This window comes from Homalodisca vitripennis, chromosome 5, assembly GCF_021130785.1.
Source record: "Homalodisca vitripennis isolate AUS2020 chromosome 5, UT_GWSS_2.1, whole genome shotgun sequence".
Lineage (NCBI taxonomy): Eukaryota > Metazoa > Arthropoda > Insecta > Hemiptera > Cicadellidae > Homalodisca > Homalodisca vitripennis.
Genome location: NC_060211.1, coordinates 126,961,330 through 126,984,495, shown reverse-complemented (window position 1 = coordinate 126,984,495; position 23,166 = coordinate 126,961,330). Strand labels below are relative to the sequence as shown.

Below are 23,166 nucleotides of genomic sequence, written 5' to 3'. Positions count from 1 at the left end.
TTTTTGTACAACTTCTGGTGCCCTGTACGTTCTATTAATGCAAGGATGTTAATGTAGGTCGACAAGTTGTTCCATTGAATAAATGTTAACTAAAAATAATTATTTAAAACCTCATGAGCAAAGATGGAAAGGTTCAAAAGTCTAAACGGTTTAAAAAAAATCCTAGCCTGGTACACTTAAAACCAACTGTCAGACACATTAATATTAGTTATATCATCGTCTGAAAACTAAATAAGGAGACTGGAAGTTAAAACTTGAAGTGATTACAATATATGGTTAGCTGACGCTAATTTAAAATTTACTCGTATTTATGTGTTTAGCAGATTGTGTTATTAAGTTTGTCAAACTAAGAAAAATATAGCCTAATCTGAGAAAAAATTATTTTTTAATTTTTCAACCCTTTGATAAGTCCCCACTTCGACTTCTGCCAAAATTATGGCGGCTGACAATCAATTTCTCTTAGAAGACATTTCTCCATCGATTTAAAGAAACCCTAAATTGTACGCTTAGAAAATGCAAATTAAATTGGTTCTCGTCTCCTGGAATGTAAAGTTCAAAACTCCTACATTAATGTCTTGGGTAAAAATAGTCCATTGCCTTGTATTAAAATTGGTTTATTTCGCACTGTAGATTATTGGTTTCCATTAATTTGATGTAATGAAATGAAATATGCCTTTATTCAAGAGGCGGAGTTAGGGCTATTTAGCCCTCTCTACACATTTTTAGTAAATTTCCATAATGAGTAATTATACTGTCTTCAAAAGGAGTAAGTAAAAAAATTATATTTGTTAAACCATTCATTTATAACATATTAACAACTACTTTAAGAGTTGAGAGGCTCTATTTCGATTCTTTTTATACCTTTCAGTTTTTAAATTTTGCTAAATTATACACAATTTAGTTTTCAGCCACTATGTTCCGATTGAGTAGAAGATAATTGTAATTATTTAACGGTTTATGTGTGACATTTTGTGTTACTTTCCAAATGGTTCGTGAAAAGAAATCAATTAAATGAGTTAGCGGAGTCAGCAATATTTTTAGTGGAATGTTTAGTTCACAGATTGTTGAGTGATCATCACATTTATTTTGTGTCTAGCACTGTAGTCTCGCCAGAAATGAACCTAGGACCTAAAGAGCTAAAGAAATCATTAAATCGAAGATGATTAATGTTAAGTCTTTGTGGATAGTATTCTGTAGATAACCACTTCAGTCTTCTACCACAATACTAATTTAATACTAATAAAATACTACCAAAAGTAATTTAACCGGTAGCTTCGAAATTCATAATTTTTAATACGGTTTTATACTAGAATTGTAGAACCATCGTGAGCAGTGTTATCGGGGCGGTTTGAAAAATAAAGTAAAACTTAAGGATTTTGTGGTAAGCGAGATCCGTGAAGTGAGTTTCAGATGTAAATACCTGCCGCTTATGAATATTATGAATATAATTTCTTGGTTTTGTCCTTGATTATAGATCCTTCTGAGGATCTATAATCAAGGGTTTTGTCTAACCTGTTAACACTCTATTCAGACATTTTGAAAAACTGATACATATCAATTTAGACATCATTTTTGTTGATAGGTTAATATAAAGTACTCACCTCTTGTGCTTTCTGATATAGTTTTCTCAAACATATCGGAAATAAAGGAATAAAATGGGTTATAATTGACAATTCATTAATTAGGCCTTGTGGAGGAATTTACTCAATTTTTCGTTGTCTGAGCTTTATGACAGCGATTTATTCACGTGAATATGTTCATGTGTAGTGAGGAATAATGTTAAGTTAGTCCTTCCACTCGCAGGACACCTCATGTGGAAAAGGTTAAATATTACTCTCAAAGGTAGAAAAGGTCATGTTTTACATTTTGATAAATACCTTTGTAGTTTGCGGGATTGTCTTCAAACAATTATGACAGGTATTTTAATCCTAGTACAAACATTACATTATTAAAAAACCAAATTTGTCACCGGGAGGCATAAATTTCGACAGTATGATTTAAAATTAGAATGGCCATTCCGTTGGCACTTTTTGCACTGAACTACGTTATGTTTTATATGCAGGCTTAGTTTTGACTTTCGCACTAATCAAAACTCGATATTATATGTGTACCTTTTATTCTTTAGCTGAAATCAGATTAATGAAAAACACATCTTAAGGAGTTTTGGTTTAAGAACTTCGAACATGTGACACATGTCTTACTTGATGCCCATTAGCGTTAATAAAAGGAACTATGATTGTAATGGTGATTAGTGAATTTTTTTCTAACCACACGAAAAATCTTTTCATTAATTCATTATAAATGTCTACAAGCTGATTTTAAAAATCACTTTGTTGTAGGTATCGGAGGTCTGACAAGCGTTTCCTACCTTATTTTGAGGCAAACTTTGGTAGAAATAATCATCTTTAGTCAAAACAGTTTCAATTACTTGCACTATTTTATTTCTATTCTGAGCGCCTTATAAAGAATGTATCTGATTGGAGGTGGTTTGGCTCCTTTTTCTCATGTTGGAGGACACGACGTCTATTGTTATGTAGTCATCTTCGACCAGAACAGAAAAATTATTAAATACATGTATGCTTTTGTTATCTGACTCACTTAAAGCATGTATTGGTACTTCTTTATATCATTGCTACTTTTTGGGATTAGAGTACATTCTCTTATTCCTTTGTGGCACCATTTTCTGTGGTACAAATCTGTGTGCTCTAATCTTTGTTGAGAAACATTGATATTCGGTAAAGTAAGATTTGACTTGGCTACGTTTCTACTCAGCAAGTTCTCGTGTTTGGCATGGAAACTTTATTTCAATTATTGGACACGAATAATCACACTGAAACGATTTGCCAAATTTGTAGAAGATGCACTTTAGTAATTAAAAGATACAAAATAATTTATAAGTGTGTCCAGTTAATAAACATTTTGGAGATTTTATATTATAATTGACAAGAAAATGTTATTAAAATCGTAATTATTCATGTACTTATATATACACAGACGCATTATATCATATATTTTTTTAGTACATTTGTAAAAATATTAGAATAATTTCTCCGTAATATTTGTTACATCGTAGACATGGGAAAATTATTGCGTACCAGTAACCTTTATTATTTTTTCGTTTATAAAGTGCAATATGTTAATTTATATATGTATATTAATAATATAAACTGTTATTATGTGTTTAGAATATTGATATATTATGCAGAAAACTGATTTTACATTACCTAATTAAATATCATACAAATATTGATATTTTAAAGAAACGAATCTCTAACATCGATTAATAAGTCCTTGATCCTTACTCAACCGAAAGAATAATCTATTCTATTTTAATTTGTATTACGGCGTTCTCTCTGTACGCTCCCTCCATAACTTTTTGTTTACGTTGAAGACGACGCCGAGGCCGAGTTGGATTGGAGCGTGGAAGAAGTTTGTTTTATAAATTAGTGTTTATGGGAAACAGTTTTGTGTAAATGTTAAGGTAGTTGTGCCTCCAATTGAAACTTGGGATAAGTTTGTGTAAACTAGTATTTACTTCTAATTTTGAAGTAGCATTGAATACCATTTCTCATTGGTTAGTTATAACCAATTATCTTATAAGGTACAGTTAAGACAGATTATTTACATTCTAACGATAACAATTTGAACCATTCATTTGAGTCAATACATTCGTTAACATTCTATTATCATACTAATTCTTATAAAATTATGGCATTATCAAAAATAAAGCCTATTTTGATATTGTCATGACTATGTAAACTAAGTAGGCTATAACAGACCTCAAACTGTTCAATAACCTTTAAGCTAAGATAGAGATTGTCATAAAATTCATGGATTGAAAAGTTGCTAATGTCATCTTGAACTGCCATATTCAATATATAACCTACAATCCTACCTACAAATATATTTATCTTAAAATAGGCCTGACACAATGATTGAATGATATCTAGACTAGGTGTAGTATTGAATGAATGTGATAAAGAGTATTTGATTCTTGCATAACATGGCAAGGCTAGTAACTTAATTAATATCTAAGTATTATATTTTAAGATTGGCCAAAATGTGGGGTAGACTTTAATAAGTGGCCTACACTAGTTATTCGGTTGTTTTTATCGATTGGTTCGATGTTTTTATCCGAAGGAATAATTCGATATCACAATTCATTTAACTTAGCGGTATCAATTTACAATACCGTGACCATGGAAAGGTATGTTCATTTTTTTTTTCCTGAAAACTACAATTTTTCTTGAAAACAATAGTGAAGAAAAAATTTGACTATCCATATTTGACAGTTTGGTATTACTCCGCGGCTCTCTAAATTAAAGAAGGGACGCCATTTTGAACTATTTTGTTCCTCCGTGTCTATTCTTAACCTCCTTATTGGACAGTTTCGTATAACTCAGCGGCTCTCTTAAATAAAGAAGGGACGCCATTTTGAACTAGTTTGTTCCTCCGTGTCTATTGTTAACCTCCTAGTTCAGTAGTGGTAATGGCACACCTTTGTGTTGGATGTTCGTTATCTTACGTGAAAGCAATTCGTAAAGACGAGTATGGAGTTTTGCAATTTTATGTAAACCACGGGGCTTATAACCGGACTAGGCGTTGTGGTAATAGGAAGTGTGGCAACGAACTTGTTGTAAATGAATTTGGGGACTTCAGTTTTCGGTGTGGAAAGTACTACAATGAACATAAAGGTAAGTGATAAGTTACTGAAATGATAGTGACTAGTACGTTAATCCTGTCAACGATGCCTGCCCGCTGCGCACTGCTTGCTCTTTTAGAAAAAAAATTAACTCGAGCTTGCAAAAGTTGAATCCCAGATCACGTGATGCCCCTGCTCCTTAACGCAATAATGCCCGAAAGGCATCAATATAATACAATACAATCAATCAATACAATCAATATTCTTTCCCTCCAGTTTATATGCACCTGTGATAATAATACTAGGCTATAAATGCCCAACCCATGAAAAAAAGTCCATTTTCCATGGTCACGGTATTGTAAATAAATACCCTCCTGGTTATCAATGGGAAGAATTCTTTCCTCCATTTCACAAAAGTGGTTACTCATTGATATCAAGCTGGGTAAGTTATAAATATTGCAAGGTTCCTTTGATATCTAGTCTAGGTCATAGTTGTTTTTGTTGTTTTGTAATGTCAGTGTTAAAATGTAATGTACGAGAAATTCTTCTTGCTAAGGTAATTTATTATAAACACTCTTATTGTATGATTTTTACACATCGAAGTTGGATAAAACATTGAATTGTTCCATAAAAAACCGAATAACGAGTGTAGGCCGCTTATTAAAATCTTCCCAAATTGTGGAGTGCTGATGGCGGAGCGGCCTAAGACGTTGGACTTTGGGTTTGAGTTAGAGATAGCGCAGGTTCAAATCCTGTCTGTGACCAAAACACTATTAGTACCATCGACTGGTACCCATGAGGACAGACAAAATAAGGCTTAAAAGGGGATTGGCCTCATTTTTTTTAAAAAAAAGGTGGCATCTCCCTGTCTATCAATTTTAAGTACTCAACTATTGCTACATCATAGGTAGTATCAGTTATGACTAATCAATTTGTTACTTCAATGAAGGAGTGGTGTTAACTGAAACCATTCTGTAAGATTGTTTATAAGTAAATATTTATTTCAAAATAACAGCCGACATCCTACTAAAGGTTAACAGGAAGGCTGCAGTATAATAAGCGGCCACCAACACAATCCGATGATGAATATCGAATGATAGGGAATCATTGATAAACATAACCATCCAAAAGGCTAAAAACAAAATCTCGGACCAAATAACATAATAAATATTTCAAAGAACAATTTGGTTTGGCTAGTTTTCAATCTTAGAAAATTAATGTATAAATATTAATATAATTTGCAAATTAAAATATATTATATAATTACAACAAAACAATAACATTTAGTAACAAGTTTGTTCAGTGTGATCATTATAAAAGTGGTTTATCCAGGGGTCTAGCAGCCTACACAAGAATTAAACTAATACAATATCAAACATAATTAAAAAAAATAATAAAAACTTGCAGAATATTAAATGAAGAGGAGGATACAGCTTGGCGGCTGATCTGGGAAAGTTATACACATAGAAAAAGCGTTTAATACTTCTTGTCGAACTTAAAAGATACAATTTCTGAATTGTTCATTGAAACGTAATCAAATAATTTCAGGGGACACCCACTGTACATATTACAGTATTAATATTTATTCAGTAAAATCTATTTTAAATAGGTGCAGTATAGTAAGTGTCCACGACTGAAATCGAATCTAGGGAAAAAAATTATAAATTAAAATACCTAAATAATCAATTGAAAAACATTATAACTTCAGTTATTTACAATTTTAATTATATCTAGCTCTTTTCAATGTATTGAATGTTTTGAATATTGTTCAAAATTAATTTCAAGAAAGTAAACTTATTTGTACCGGTATGATATTTAAGTAATGTTCAATGGCGGTAAATAAACGTTTTGTGTTTAACAAGCTGTCAAACATGTTTATCCTCCAAGATCTGGAATGTAAATATAGATTCACTAATGCTTAGTGAAATCTGATGGAATTACTACTTGCACCATGATTGAATTCGGTGTCGCTAATGTAGAAATGAAGATTCAATATAGACAAGCTTTTAAGTCTATAGCTCAGTTTGTGTTCGAGATATCGTGCGGACAGACAGACAGGAATGGAACGTTTCCAGCTTCTTGTGTGATAGGCTTTGCTAATGCTCAGCCATAAGGTATTGCATTTGTTTTAAATCAAATCCCACCAATTATCTACTAGCTACCATATTTTTATTTTCTTATTTATAAAATTATGTTTTTTAAAATCATTGAACCAAGGACAACAAAACTGGGTAAGTATATTTTTCTAGCTTCTACTAAGAACAAAGACATTACAAACCTAGACATCCCAATGAGATTAGTAGCTACAAACAGTTAACAGAACTCGTTAGTGTTGCATTGCTTAGGTCCTGACGAACTAGGCCTGGAGCCGTAGAATTGTGCTGTTAACAATTGTCCCACCAAAACTTCTGTGTTTTATTGGTTTTGTTAGGATGTTTGCTGAATATTCACTATTATTAATTTCAAAATTGAGCCTGTTTTATATTTTAAATCTGCAACAACATGATAAAAACAATAAAAATCATTCAGCAATACAGAAAGATATGACATTTTAAAAATAACATTGATAGTCTATTAAAAATTCTGAATTTAGATTATTATGAAGGGAGATGTGAACCATTAGTAAGTTAATAGTCATAAATTAGTTAATAGCTTGATTAACGCATGGTTTCAAGCTGAACTGAGATTAGTTGAGTTACTAGATTTCACTTAATGTGGACATTTATAGTAAACTACTCATATCTCAATTAAATCACTTAATTTCAGTATTTTATTATAATAAGAGTCTCTTTATAAATATGTATAATAGTACCGTTTTTTTTTTTTTTTTTTTTTTTTTTTTTTTTTTTTTTTTTTACCAGTTTTAAATGGTTAAACTAGATATATTTTATTTTGAAAATGTTTATACAAATTGATATATCTAAAGATTTATATTAGTATATAAACACTAATACCACAAAACACAATTGAATGTATAACATGCATTATGAAAATAATCTAATTACATTTTTAGTTTCATTGTGTTTTTGTTTTAAAATTTGTTAAAAGTTCTCAATCTTGAAACATATCTTATGAAGTATATTTTGATATATTTATCGTAGATGTATTGTCTGAAAATATATAACCAAACCAGCATTTTTAAGTAATCTGTATATTTTATTTTCAAATTAATGCTTATTTTGTGTTTTATATATAGCATTTGATCTGTTCTGTAGTTTTCACTAAACTTTTTAATAATGCCTTATGTAAATAGTTTATTTTTAGTAAAATTAACTAGGACAATAATATGAGGGCTATCTAGATAAAAGATTACTTTTGATATGAGCAAAAACAAAGTTCAAGAAAAAATATTGTATTTATACACGTTTGAAAGTGATGTGAAAATACTACTTTTCAACATACTTTTCATAATACAAATTTTGGCACTTATCATAGTGAACTAGTTTTGAAAATCAAGCGTTACAGAATTCTACCGCCTGAGATTTCAACCAGGTAGTCACACTCTCCTGCAGTTCCACGTTGCGTACGTTTGTCCACCTCATAGACTGTAATGTGGTTTTGGAGTTCACGTTTTTTACTCAAGTCCCGTCTTCTGTAAGGATTCGCTTGACCAGCGAGCCACCATCTTGTTCGTAAGTGTCCAAAAATGTCAATGAAGCAGCCATATGCAGATTTTATGGATTTCTGTTAAAATGTTCTGTACCCATCTTACATAGAATATTGTGGTAACAAACTTCCGCATTGCAATTTTGTGTAGCAAATTCCTTCACATTTGAGGAAAACTAAGTGAGAGTTCTGATATTGTGAATTGGTGATCTTCTTTAACCTCCTCATCGACTTTAGATACAATTTCATCAATACTTGGTCGTCCACTTTGTTCGTCATTATGCATGGTTTAAACCTAATGCATCATTGACGCACTCCATCTTTAGTAACATTTTATTCCCATAAACTTTACAGAGTTGATAATAGATCTCAATTGGCATATATTGTGCTTAGCCAAAAAAAACCATATTACCAACCTCACTTAACAACTCTCAAAATTTTCAACTGTGTCACAAATTTTAATATTTGTATTGTCTCACTAGCATGGCTGGGTAGTCACTGAACAGAGAACCGCCCTGACATCCCTCTAACGCCAATAGTACCACCTCTTGTGGCTAGAGAGCGATATGTAATCTACTTTCTGGATAACCCTCATAATTAAGATAAAATAGAAATGATACCAACAGGTTAAGAATATATATTCGCACATTTTTATAATCTTTGTTACAGGCTATATAAGTTTCTACATTCTTCAAAATTTGTTATACTTAAAATAGCGATTTTTACATGTAATAATGTGAGATAAGTAAAGGCAACGTTGGGGTACAAAGTTATTATTTTGCATGGGCTAGTATTTTCATTATTGAATCATTTACTTGTAGTCTTGTGGTTAGGGTCTTGTAGTGTCTCCATCAAGTCTACTTATAAATACTTGGAACGTTTTTACCTTTCAAAATAAATCATGTATTCATATTGAAGAGTTCTTAAAAACTGCAAACTCCAATAATAGGTAAACATGTAATATTAAGGAACTGTTTAGGCAGTGTTACACTTGACCTTGTAGTAAATGTTGTATACGTTGGCTAAAGTGGATACATAATATTTCTCTCTAATTCAATCCATGTCATGGCCAAGAGTGTGCTATTTTGTTTCTAACTTGCAAATAAGATGATAAGGTGATAGTAATAAACACAAATCCAAATTTCATATAGAAAAGCTTCGTATAGCTGTATAGCTGTGATGGAGACGACCTTGTGATCAGAGAGAGATGGAAATTCCTCCCGTTAATTAATCTGATAGTGGATTGTTGGGACCAGTTAATCAACCAACCATTGCTCCTTATACAATTTGTTTTACTCATTCTTTGAAAGAGTAGTTTTTCCTACTGTGATCTGGTGACCTGTAAGGACTAAGTAAAGATGGCTCACTTCTGGATTTAATAATGTTTTTTTTTTCGAATTTTAATGCATTTATGTCATCCATTGTATGCTTTTTATTCCAAATAAATTTTGACTCTGATTCCTTGACAGTCCTTGGCTAGCAGGATAATATTTAGTGTCAGAGGGCACTATTTGTGAATCACTTTGTAATACCAAAATTATGACAGAGTTAGAAGTGCCATGTGGTATTTGAAAATGTATGACAATTCTTTATGAGAGTAGTAGAGTATTAAGAGGTGAGAGTTAAGAGAATTAGGTTATTGTGTGGATCATTGTGAAAGGTTATATAATCTGTTTTGTCATTTTCATTTTAATGGCCATAGCTTGAAGTGTTCGTTTCGAGATGAACAGTTAAAGAACAGAAAAAAACATAACAGAAACATAAATAATGGAAAAAAATTAAATTGTTTTTCCAATTGTTAAGGTACATGCAAATATCCTTTGTGACAATCATTCATTGATTCCAAATCGGATTTGAAATCCAAATGAGATTCACTAACACCAATCGCCAGAATGCATTTATAGATCAAGGTTTTCACATAGGCTATGAGTGCTATATTATGTTTTATTATTATTTTTTGCTGGAATAAGTAACTAAATATTGCATCACAAAATCGAATTTAAGGAATGTGGTGATCTCAATATGTTTTGGTTTATTTCTCTTAAGCCAGAGTTACCTGGTAAGGCCATTTAAATTCTACAAGCTGTCTATAAAAAGCAAACAATTATGACAGAAAAAAAATTTCAAGCACTACTCTCAAAACACATATGAAACAAGATAAAATCAAATGAAATGTAATTGATGACTAAACCAAAACAGTGAGAATTCCCTAACATTTCAAACACTATAAATACACTGTTATAGGCTAAATACTACAAAAACGTTATAAATGGTAAGGCGCCTTTTATAATTGCTTTAGAGATTATATAAAAGTGGTTCAGTTCTAATAGCAAGTCTATAACGAAAATATCTAAGACTGATGTACTAATAGTGGTAATTCTCTTCACTAAGCGTTGACATATTGAAACAAGTTTAGTTTTAATATTCTGTGCACTTGCAGTTTTTTTTGTCTTTTCTTTTCTTTGGGTCTTAAAACTTGTAGGCTTATTGTAACATTGAATTCAAGAATTAGCAAGAATTAATAATGGGCTCGATTAATACAACTCAATCTGAATTGTTGAAATATCTTTGTCTCCAATCTACCAATCAGGCGGCAGATGTGTGGTGGAGAAGATGTGTGTCAACGAAACTGCAAGATACTGTTACACCATTATTGGACTTTGAAAAACATTATTAGTTATTGAGGAGATATCTGCACTTGCATTCAGTGTGCATAGCACATGATATGTATTATTGCACATGTTTATAAAATAAATTGAGTTGTATTGTATTTTGAATTTTAATCACCATAAGCTTCATCCTGAGCCCTGTTTTGGCAAGTGCTCTACAACAACTAAAGGCATTTCGTAACTGCATCAAGAATATATTAATAAAAATCAAGGCTTTGACACCTAAAACCTATGTATGAAATTTAATCATTACGTTATTTAAAATCCATCATATTTATACCAGTTATTGATCAGGTGGATACGTGTGTGTGTGTGTGTGTGTGTGTGTGTGTGTGTGTGTGTGTGTGTGTGTGTGTGTGTGTGTGTATATATAACTAAATTTAATTGTTTTACGGCAAATAAAGGAATAGAATCCATTCCTTTTAAATCTACAAAGATAATAGTTTGCTCGTATGTCTAGAATACATTACAAAATTAAAATGTATTAGTTGGTTTAAACCACTCTTGTGTACTTTTCATGTTAACAACCTTTACTTATTGCTTTATTACGTGGACAAATTATTTGGTACAATCAATTTGTGACAAATAATTTTTTGAGATAATGTTATCTCCCTTATTGTCAAATTCAACTCAAATCAGTAGATAACATTTTGGTTTCATGTATTTAAAAGAAAAATGTTTATTTACAAGGGTTTCTCAATACATTTTCTGCGTTTAGTTAAAATAACTTTATTGTTTGGAACATTAAAAATATGCATAAAAAAATGTTCTTCAGACATTTGCCATTGTCATAGTTAACAAAAACTAACTTACACTACACTTTGAGAACTGGTATATTTCGTTCAGTTTTCTAAACTCTTAGATAAAGGAAACAGGATTTTTCCGGACATTTGCCATCGTTCAGTGAAACAAGAAACCAAGATCTTAGATAAAATAAGGCATGTAAAAATATCATGAAAATCTGACCGAGAAATGCAAAGAAACCATTGACGTCAAAAAATCAAATATACTTGAACTTGGTACAAAATCAGAAGCACACATTATACCACAGTGGAATGCAGTATCACAGTTGCAAAATTTGATGCACACACTACAGCCGATAAAAGCGGAATAGTCTCGATACAAAAAAACCTGTAGGTATCATAGGTTGCACTTTTTTTGTTCTCTTAAGACAAGAAGCTTATAAATTGCACTTGGTCCTGTAATAATCTTTGCGCTGCTTCCGGAGTGACAAGGATATTCAGGATGAATAAGGTTAGGGAGTAGGGGCCGCCTCCTATCGAGATCCATAAGGAAGAATTAGGGCACTACATCTCAAAGTCATGTCTCCCCGAAAGAAGGGGAGGCCAGCTCTGAACCAACCTCTCCAGTTAAAGTAGACAGGGGGTGGCACACTCTTGTTGAGGCTAGCAAGAACCTCTGGGGTTAGGGAACAAACCCCACCAACAGTCATCTCCCACAGTAGACTAGACCTATCGAATTGCCCATGAACCCCAGAATCTCGGCATTTGTTAGTGATGTGCCGCTTCTGGACATCCATAAGGTTGCCCAGATTTAAGTGACACATCGGTTTTTGCTGTGCCCAGTGGTGAGTTCAACTGGAAGGTATAAACCAGCCAGCGGTGATCCCTGCTGGGTAGAGGTTGAAAGTTAACCACAAACTAGTAGAGCTACAATAACGGAAGTTACGTTAAAATTTGGCTTGTTTATTTCTGTATTTAGCTATACAAATAAAATTACTTACAAACAATAACTTGCCGTGTTTATGGTGGTAAGAACTATTTAAAACTGTTAATTAAACAGATTTAATTGGGCAGGTCTATTAATTTAGCGTGGCGCCAGCGCCTGTTCTTTGGAACGAGCAAACCGGTAGGCTGCCTGGGTGTAATGGCTCAACAGTATGGCGGGTTAGGGTTTAAACGAGCAGGCGTCGGCTGCCGTTAATTAACAGAATCTGCTCTTATAAATTGATCGTTTTATTAGTAATTTCCTAAATTGTACGGTCGATATTGACTAACTCTTTCTTGGCTGTATATAGTGAGTGAAATTTCTCAGATTGGTCACATTCAGGACGACGTATCTCCGTTAAATGTGGTTCTAATCGAATCACATGTATCCGAGTTATAAATGTTCAAATTTGAAGTTTGATTGAAAGCGCCAAAACCTGTACTTGTTTCGTTTACTTTACATGTATAATCGCAAAAATATAACAGCTAAAATTAATTGTGACCACCGTTGTTGTAGCTCTTCTGCTTGTAGTTCAAACTCGGTTACCTATCTATACTTTTTTGATTTCTTATCGGTATAATCTATGATATAGGACAGGATGACGAGGCTTGGGAATCTGGGTGAATTGGCACTATGGGGCTTCCTTTTAATATTTGTTCTCCACCTTGAAGTAGTAGGCCTAGTATATTTGTTGTTCCTGTGTTTTACTTTTATATTTCGTGATTGATTTTTACATATGCTAATGTTATGCATGAAGCCTCAGTTTTAGTTTTTTAATTTATATTTATGCCATATCGTGTTTCGTCCTCCATTAATGCTATGATTATCAGATTGGCTAAGTCAGTTTATTTATATTCCGCACCGTAAGTCAAGCCGTCATGACGTGGGACATACAGAAAAATTTCATCCTTAGTCTCCGCTTACCTAATGGGCATATACTTTTGCAGTGGTTTGCTTTAATTATGTAGTGGTATTTTTCGTGTGTGGTTCTTATATTTCGTGCTGACCTTCAGTTATATTTTCAATTCAATTTCCTGTTTTCAAAAATAAACGTGTCGTTTTCATCACTACAGAATGCGACAAAATTCTATAACGCTTGATTTCCAAATCTAGTTCCCCGCTAAAAGTGCTTAAATGTGTATGGTGATTATGTTGTAAAATTGCATTTTAGTGCCACTTTCAAATTTATATAAGTTTTTTCTTGCATTTTGTTTTTTATATCAAAAAAGTAAATTAAAGATGTCTTATTTTACCAGACTAAGAGAGGGCTAAGAAGCTCTCTCTAACACTTAACCTGGAGACCAACGGCTTAAAAGTAACTTCTGAATCACCACCAATGTCCGGTCAGGTGGCCTACTTGCAAGGACAGGATTACTTTGCGGTCACCCATGCAAGCAGCAGCCACGCTCGACCTTGCTTAATCTGGTTATCTTGCTATAACTGCTCTACCCGCTACACTACGCCATTGGCAAAAAAATATAATCTACTTTCTGGATAGCCCTCGTAAATAGATTACCATTCATTAATAACGATCCAATTATGAAGATCGCAAGTTGATTCCCTTTCTGGTAAAATATAAACAGATTATGCAACGAAAGACACTTGGAACAGGCTAGAATGCATCCTCGCGAACTCTTAACATCAACAGGGACTTTTATGGTATCCAACTAAACACAAAAGTTTTCCGTCCACTGTCTGTCGTGATTTCAGCCCACGTCTAGCGCAGCATCTCCTAGACATCAATGGATTAAACTATTGCATGATACCGGATGGTTCATATATCTGCGGGAATGGGTTGCAAATGGAACGTCTGCCATAGAAGCTAAGTCCTATCACTGTCTGACAAGTTTCCTCGAAGAAAGCCATTTTCTTGGCTCGAGAATCTGGCGTGTCCAGTGTCAGTGGTCACTGGGATGACTTCATTAGCCCTCTTCATCGGGCAGCTTCTAAGCAAGAGGCTCAATGGCTCGTAGGTCGACTGGGATCCCTTGGTCTCTATATCTGTCTAGCAGCTGTTGGGAGAGCCTGAGACGGTGACTAACTTGGAGGAAAGCCTTACGAGGACAGTAACATGTGTAATGATCTCAGCCAGGACGCTGCGCTGTGCGGGGACAGCTATCTTCGCTTCTGTGTCTTCAATTGCAGGCAGAATAGTTGGGGCAAATGGCACCAAATTCAACCTTGGGCCTCTGGGTGTCCGTTTGGCCCTACGTAGGTCCCGCTGAGCGAGGCGGTTTGCTGGGTTTCTCGGCTTTCTCTAGAAAATATTCTTCGGAGCGGAATCTTTCTGAACGACTTCTAGGGGAGGGACGTCCCGGGCTGGTCTCTTTACCGGCTGGGTAGTGGATCGCCTCTGCTAGATTTTCGGGGTTGGGCTGAACCCCGGCCGCTGTCACCTCGGCACTCAGTAGGTTGGGGACACATCCATTAAGTTAAATGAATTTCCACCATTGACAAAATTAAGAGAATTACAATGAATCTTCTCGTTAATTTTACAATATTACTAGTCTTGTAAACTTGATAATCAGTTGGTATTTAAACGTTAAGATAACCTGTGTGAAGGATGAAATTGGAATCCATATTACGGTTATATTCGTATTTGTTACTTGATCGTATGGGTAATACAAACAAACTTCTTACAGTCTGTACAGCCCAGAAAATTAAGACAAGTGACATAACAAATTCCTGGCAGAATCAAAAACTGAAAAGTGATTTAGAATTACATCGGTTTGGTGTATTAATCATCATATTTAGTTTGGAAGTAGTATGCCTAGAACCTTGTGTTGAGCATTCCATTTACTCTCAAAGGTGGGATGTTTCCAAGTTCAGCAAAGACATCGACTAAATCTTGTAATGCGATCCAGCACAGTAACCCCCACTCACCTGGCCCATAGTGGTCAACATAGACTAGCAAAATCGGTTTAATTTGGCAGTGCTGACTAGTAAACAACTGCGTTTCTTCCTACTGTTTGAGAAATGCTTCAAACTTACCTAATTATGCGACTGACCTACTTCGTAACCAGTGGGTGCTAAGGTAAATAAAATAGATTAAGGCAGATAGAGTTTATGGCTCAATGTTAGCTGAAAACTACTTTGAATATAGTAGCCTAATGGAAATGCACGCATTCACAATGGGGTAATTGGACTAAATAGCATGCTTCTTTCTAATCGTGTCAGTGGGCATGTTGCATTGGATGAACAATATCGAGAAAGGACGAGACTTAAGTATGTTGTGGATTGATTTACTCCATCATCTTATTTCTGAGTAAACCATAAGTATATTAAGAAAGAATGTCTCGGCAGTATCTCACAGATCCAAATTTCTTGGTTTATAATCAGGTGTTTTAAGACGCCAGCTGACAAAGCATCAATATGAACACCTATGTGCCGCCTGAGAAACATCGATGGAAACGTCTGCACAAATATTGTCACACTGCGAGTTGTATGACGTGATGTACTACTCTGATACGTTGCGGCTAGATTGCTTCTTATATGGTGGAGTCGCATAGAAAGTTTAATCCTAGATTAGTGTTTATCAACTTCGTTGCTTTCTAGCGGACGAGGTCTTCGATTTAATGAGCTTACCCAGAGTCTGAGTATGTACAGTGGTTGACTGGTAAAACTAGTAGCAGTAAGAAGATAGAGGTCGTAGACAGTCAGATTAATTAATCCAAAAAACCTCAGATTTTAAAATGAGAGCACTACACTAATGTGTAAATACTGTGCATACTTCCGTGTCCATATGGTTACACTAGGCTGTTAAACATCGGTAAAATTACGCTGGGATTTATTGTCCCAAATGCTATCTCCGATTTGGAGACATCGGTATTTTTTTATTTGAGTAAAATGGTGTGGGTAGAATAGCAAAAGGAAGGAAATGTAGCTTCGGCTTTATACAATAGACAAATATCATTATTCACATATTCATGGAGTTTTAGCGTCACATATAACATTGAGTTATAAAGGAATAAGAAAAATTACTGTTAAAATTATGTCACAGCATATTTTTATTACACTTCAAGTTATTATTGTCTTTTTTAGTGCTCAAATTCCTCAATAGTGTAGTAGGGTCTGTCAAGAAGCCACTTGGTAAGTTTTTTTTCCTGTAGTTCAGCAACACTGGTCCTTTTCACGTCCTCTGGAAGAATATCAGGAACTTAGCACCGATATACAGGTATGCTTGTGGCTTCTTAAAGATCGTCAGTTTCTGGGCTTGCAGAGTGTAGTTGTTAGCGGCTCTGGTGTTGTACATGTGGATGTCAGTGCCTTTGCTCAGGTTTTGTTTGTAAGCATACAGAGCACCCTCAATGATGAAAAGTGCTACCACAGTCAGAATTTTAAGTTCTTTAAATGCATTACGACATTGAGTCCCGGGTCCACATCCTGCCAATATCCGCATTGCTTTCTTCTAGAGGATAAGAATTCTTTTCGAGTTTGCTTAGAAGAACTACCCCTGTCTATACGTCCGTATCTCAATGGTGTGTCAAATAGAGCGAAGGACTTGGTTCTTGTCACTATTTCATCACTAATTTGTTTTAGTCGCCGTAACACAAAGAGGTGAGCTCAGTTTTTTACATAGATGATCCATTTGACAAGATAAAGCATCATACATGTCCACTTCCATGTATTTGACTTTCTTGACTTTAATTACTTCTGCCAGTCCTAAGATATCTTCCTTTTTCCTACCTATAGATAGTTGTTTACTTTTCATACGAATTCATTACTTTGGCAGTACTGTGAAGCCATATCCATTGCAATGTACCATGCTAGTTCTAAATCTTTATGTAGTTTATTTATTTTAAAGGAGTGCAGTGTCATCTGCGTACGTAAGAATTGTGCAATAGTCATAGTCCTATGTAATGTGGGAATTCATTGACAAATATAATGTACAATATTGGCCCTAACACTAATCCTTGTAGAACTCCTCTCTTTATGCTTAATGGGTTTGTTGTGGTTTTACTAATTATTCCTTTATTATTTTAGTTTATTCCTAATACCTGTGTTCTTGAAGTTAGGTAGCTTTTGAACCACTAAGATGATAGGTCGAACTCCTATGTTTTAAAGTTTTTTCATTATCATTTCATGATTGATGCAATCAAATGCTTTACTACAGTCCAAAAATATTGCAGTGGTGGTGTTTCCTTCTTAAATGGCTTGGATAAAGTATTCTACTGTATTACTGTATTTTTGATATTTATGATCTCAGTTGTTGATCTCTCAGCTGTGAAAATGAACAACAATCATACAACCCTATGCAGCTCGCAGTGTGAGTTCTTTGGAAGGAGTAATCGACACGTTAGGCACTGCGGGAGCTATCTAGAAAAGAGGGGGATCCTTGGTAATTGAGGTTTTCATGGATGAGGGCCTCACTTATTAGCATTATACCTATCACACAGTATTTTACGTACAGATAAGTGTGAATTGTACAGAAAAATGAACATTTTATATATATATATATATATATATATATATATATATATAATTATTATATGTATAATCCTTCATACCCGATCATAATTAATGTGAAGGTTTATGTGTGTGTGTGTGTGTTTATATATATATATATATATATATATATATATATATATATATATATATATACACATTTATTATTATTATTATTACCTTATCACAGTAATTATGATCGGGTCTTGAGTACAACTTGCTGTAGAATAAGTTAGCGTTGGAAATAAAAACAATGAAGTGTAGATTTATCTCGAATAGTTTTTTTAAACCCCCAAAAGGGCTATTAGGCGGTTGTTATTAAAGTATCCAATGCATTGCTGAGCTACCAGACTGCAGTATAGATTTCATAAAACTGTAATAAATTTGGCTTTAGTAATATTAATTCAGTTTTCGTTAGAATAGATACATAAAGTAGTATGTAACTATTGGAGAGTTATTGATATGGATAAAGTTTAATAAGTAAGAGGCGTAACTTCGATATCACTTGGGTATAACTTTTTTAATGAAGATTGATGTATTTTCAAGTGTCAGTATATATAACCACCGGTACCGGTAGTCTGTCATCCCTATGTACAGTGAGTAGCCTGTAAAACAATCGACTACTGTAATCACGTTGGTATTTTTTGTTGATATAAATAAATACTGATTTATTACATGCGTTAAAAAGTAGGTTCATTTACAATTCCCAATATAGTAGTTATGTGTTAGTGGACGTAATTTGTCTCATGAGGTTTCCTTAATTAATCTAATCTTGTTTTGTTTCAGGTACATGCCCGTATATGTAAGCGAATTCTTTTGTTTGGCTAATTCAATTGGACATGGCTAATACAAGTGAGATGTCGGACCCCTCTGTGGAGAATAGCATAAATGGACAGAAAATAACTTGCCATCTAGTGAGCTTACCAAGAATTGTGCTAACAAGAATTGATGAAACACTCGACATTACAAAGAAAGCTAGTCCTCTGAAGAAAACACCATTGAAACGATTAGGAACTCAGAACAAAACAAAACAGGTAAACTCGAAACAGATGTCTGGTAAAAATGCTGCAAGCAACAAAGGCAAACTTACAAAGAATCCGGTTCGATCAAAGAAGAAGCAACCTCCTTTAGGAGTAAAATTAGCCAAAATTCACAAGAAGACTCTATTGAATAAAGATACAACTACGTTAAAAAAAACAGCAAGGACCGTTGGCAGAGGTGAAAGCGAAACGAAAACGTTACTCAAGAAAACTATGTTACAAAAAAGAAGTAAAGTCTCAATTCCTCCTGTCAAAAAGTCAAAATTGTCCTCACCAAAAGCTAAGAAAGCTGTGCCATTAAAGCCAAAGACACAAGTCACACCTAACAAAAAAGTTAACACGCCAACACTGAAACCGACAAAAGAAAAGTTTCGTAACATTAACATTGATTTGCAACAAATAGATAAAACTTTAGACTCTGATACATCAGAAGATGAGTTTTTATACGATGAACTTATAGAAGAATTGGAGAACGTACCGATAAAACAGCCTGAACATTTACAGCTTCCTTCGGAAAAGACTACAAACATAACTCTTAAGCCGAATGTAGGAAATAAACCTCCTACAATAGTTAAGGGTGGAATCGTAAAGAAGACTAATTTGCCAGCTGATCTAAAACCTATTGCCCCTTCAAATACAGTCAGTCCAATCAAACAATCAATCAATTCTATCGAAGGAAGCGATCCTTCCAAGCCCATTCTTGGTAGAAAGAAGAAATCCGTGCCGGGGAAAAACAAGCAACAAAACTCATCTGGAAGCCCGGTTCCAAATAAAAAGCCTTCGCCGTGGCCAATTGCAGTGCCTTCCCCATATAAGAATAATTTAAAATCTACTCAAAAGAATCAGAAAAATGCATCCAAATCCAAAAGAAACAGTGTTTCAACTACCCAACAACCATTAAAAAGTCAAAAAACTAAATCTAAAGTTTTGTCACAATCAATTTCACCTTCTATAAACTCGATTAGTGACGTAGTTTCAAAACCGACTTCAATTAATGTGGTAAGACCTAAATTTGGACCCAAACAGACTGCGAAAGTTACTCCTCTTTCACAATCTCTAGTCCAAGACGATAGTTTGTCTGATGAATACACCGAAGAAGAAACTCTAGAAAATATCGACTTACGAACCTCTTGACGATCTATCAAAGCCAGGAAACGAATCTACTACACATGATACCACGGTATTGAAAAATAATTCTACCTATAATTCAACGAAAGATGTGGACCCTAATTTAGATCTTCTAAGGATATTAACAGATGACCCTGATGATACGCCTCCTTCAAAACCTGTTGAATCTCAAGAAAAGGACATGCAGACAAGTAAAATTTCAAATAGCGAAAACCTGCATACGGATAGCGAGAAATCTTCAGACCCATTGGATACCAGTGAATCTACTTTAGAAGAGTCACCTACTGTGAGAACCATATATGACCTCATGAATGAGGTTTCCCTGCAGTATCCAAGTTGGAATCTTCACATAATACCAGAAACTAACGCCTTCTGTATTGCACAAGTTACGAAAGGCCGTCTAGGACTTCCAACGTTGAAAAAGTGCATTGAATTAGATCCTAATGATTATAACGCTAAAGTGTACATACATCAATATCATATTAAAAGATTTGATGGGATATATGACAGTGAAGAAAGTATAATTGCTCTAATACAGGAAATTAATTCTATTAAAGCTTAAAAGTAAGTTGCATATACTGAGTTAATTTGTGAACGTTCAGATTCATCACTTTCAATGAAATTAGTTACCAACATTGTTCAGTGTAAATCTAAAATATTTCCAAGTTTGTTTTTTATTATTAGTCAATTAATGGCTCTGTTTAAGTATTGGTATAACACGTACATTTCCTATCAAGTACATTTTAAACACACAAAACATGGTCAAATGTTTGGAAAACACACAAAACATTGATTTCTTCACAAAAACAGAATGTTATAATAACGAAAGAGGGAATTGAGTTATGAAGGGGATTAAAATTGATTGCATTTTAGTTTTAATTGCTATTTGGATGAGGCCACAAATCTCCTAGATTTGTTTTTATTTTACACAGATACGACATAATAAAACAAAACGTCCAAGAAAGCAGTTGGATAGTATTAAAATATTATATTTTAGTAAATATAATTCTGCCTTTTCAAAAATGATTCAAATAGGTTATAGTTCTTTCAGTCAATGGAAAACTTGACTTTATATGAGTGTAATTATTGCTTAGAAAATCTATAGAATCCAACGATTAAGTAAATTTGTTATCTATACGTGATTTCGATGTTTTAAAATGGCAATACAAACTAATTGGAAAAATAATTTGTTTTATTGTGCTGTTGTTAAAATATGCCTGTCTACATGACGTCTGAAGCTGTATTTAATTGGTTATACAAATATTATTGTATTACGTTTTTAGATGCAATTCAGATTATATAAAAACAATCTTATTCAAATTTAACATCTAAATTTAGTATATATTGTGTTGAACTAAATAAGAGCTAGTTATCTAAATATTAAAGGAAACGCTAGACGAGACCTGGTCAAGGTTGCAGTTAAATTATCTTTTATAAAAATTAACTCTGAAAACGTACTAAGTACTGTACACTCTAATGTTTATTATACATTCATAAAGTCAATATTGTTATCAAGAAATATAATTTTTCAAAATTAGAAGAGCGTGTTTTGACTGTGCTGTACAATCATAATTAGATCGTAGTGATCATTAAAAATTAAGGGATTTAACATATACAAAATGATATTTGTACTTTACATGCAGTGTAGTAAATACCTTTTGTATGTGATATGGCTCTATCATATCCGTTGATGAGAATCATGTAATGGACGAAAACAATATGACAAAACTACCAACTGATTTATAGAAAATGTAAGTGAAATTTAAATAGCAATTTAATGTTGAGTGCAAACTTTATTGAGAATAGTATTTTGTTATTAGATTACAATATGCAATGTTATACTATTTTTACAAAATATCTTAAAATACTTTTAGAAATAATTTTTATAATATAGGTATACTTCAACTCTAAAAATACTTTACACATAATAAGTCATTAATTTCATTTCTACGACCTTTTTAAGCTTGCAGATTATGTAGTAATAGAAAAATGTAATAATTTGTGTGTAAAGAAATAACTTTGCGCTGCTTACGAAAGTTTCCTTCTAGCGTGAATACAAAGAACTGTACACATATTATACGCTATGTTAGCAAGAACTTTTTATTTTACATAAAATTTCTGATTTTTCGTGGCATGTGTGATTTGAATAAGTGCATTGTATATGAGCTGTTGGTTTTAATTCAAACTGTTTTTGGATTTGTTTAACCTGCGACATTAAATTGCAAGATATTCTGCTTAAAAGGGTTTGTTGTTAACTGTTCATTTTTAAAGTATTGTTTATAAAGATTTAGCTTACAATTTGATATACAATTGTAAAAAGGAAGAGGGAGTGGTATTTGTATATTTTATTACCTACTTTAAATTAGTTCATTGATTATAAAAATTACTAAAGTTTACTTACTATGGATAAATATATTTATTTACTATAATGTATAATATACGAATTTTAGTTTCAGTCATTTTGTTTCATTAATCCCTAATATCCAAATAAATTTGTAAACTGCGGTGTTTTGGAGAACAGGAAATGAGGCTCCTTCAACCTTTTGGATAAATTAAAACAATTGTTTGACAATGGTGTACTATTATCAATAAGTAATAAAATAAATTGTTCACATCATACATTTTCAGTTTTTTTTTTTTAAAGAAAGCATTGACTTGTACCTAAAGTGATTAATTTATATCGTTACTTCTGATTAACCTTAAGAGTGAAAGAAACATTCCTGAGATAGTTGTCATCGTTGCGAGCGGACAAATGAGTTGATTCTTAGTATTTTATGTTATGCAGTAACAGAACAGTAATTAAGCTTTTTAATTTATTCGGTCATGTAAACACGTGGGTGTGTGTGTGTTTACATATTCAATAGATTTTATTTAGTGTTTATTAAAACGTAAATTAAAAAGTTGTATT

General features: G+C 33.3%; 1 protein-coding gene across 3 annotated transcripts; it reads left to right on the top strand.

The window, feature by feature from the left end:
• The first annotated feature begins 3,365 nt into the window (after nucleotides 1–3,365).
• LOC124362844 (titin-like) lies at nucleotides 3,366–22,713 on the top strand. 3 transcript variants are annotated; one of them, XM_046817697.1, is made up of 2 exons: nucleotides 3,366–3,574; nucleotides 18,877–22,713. In XM_046817697.1, the coding sequence occupies exon 2, from the start codon at nucleotides 18,930–18,932 to the stop codon at nucleotides 20,262–20,264; it is 1,335 nt and encodes a 444-aa protein (XP_046673653.1). In that variant the 5' UTR covers nucleotides 3,366–3,574; nucleotides 18,877–18,929; the 3' UTR covers nucleotides 20,265–22,713. The 3 variants fall into 3 exon arrangements, with proteins under 3 accessions (XP_046673653.1, XP_046673651.1, XP_046673654.1); XM_046817695.1 differs by having other exon boundaries at nucleotides 3,366–3,601; XM_046817698.1 differs by having other exon boundaries at nucleotides 3,372–3,481.
• Nucleotides 22,714–23,166: the final 453 nt, after the last annotated feature.

What these genes read in the sequence shown, in the direction of transcription:
- LOC124362844 (XM_046817697.1), top strand. Translation starts at nt 18,930, where the DNA reads ATGGCTAATACAAGTGAGATGTCGGACCCCTCTGTGGAGAATAGCATA.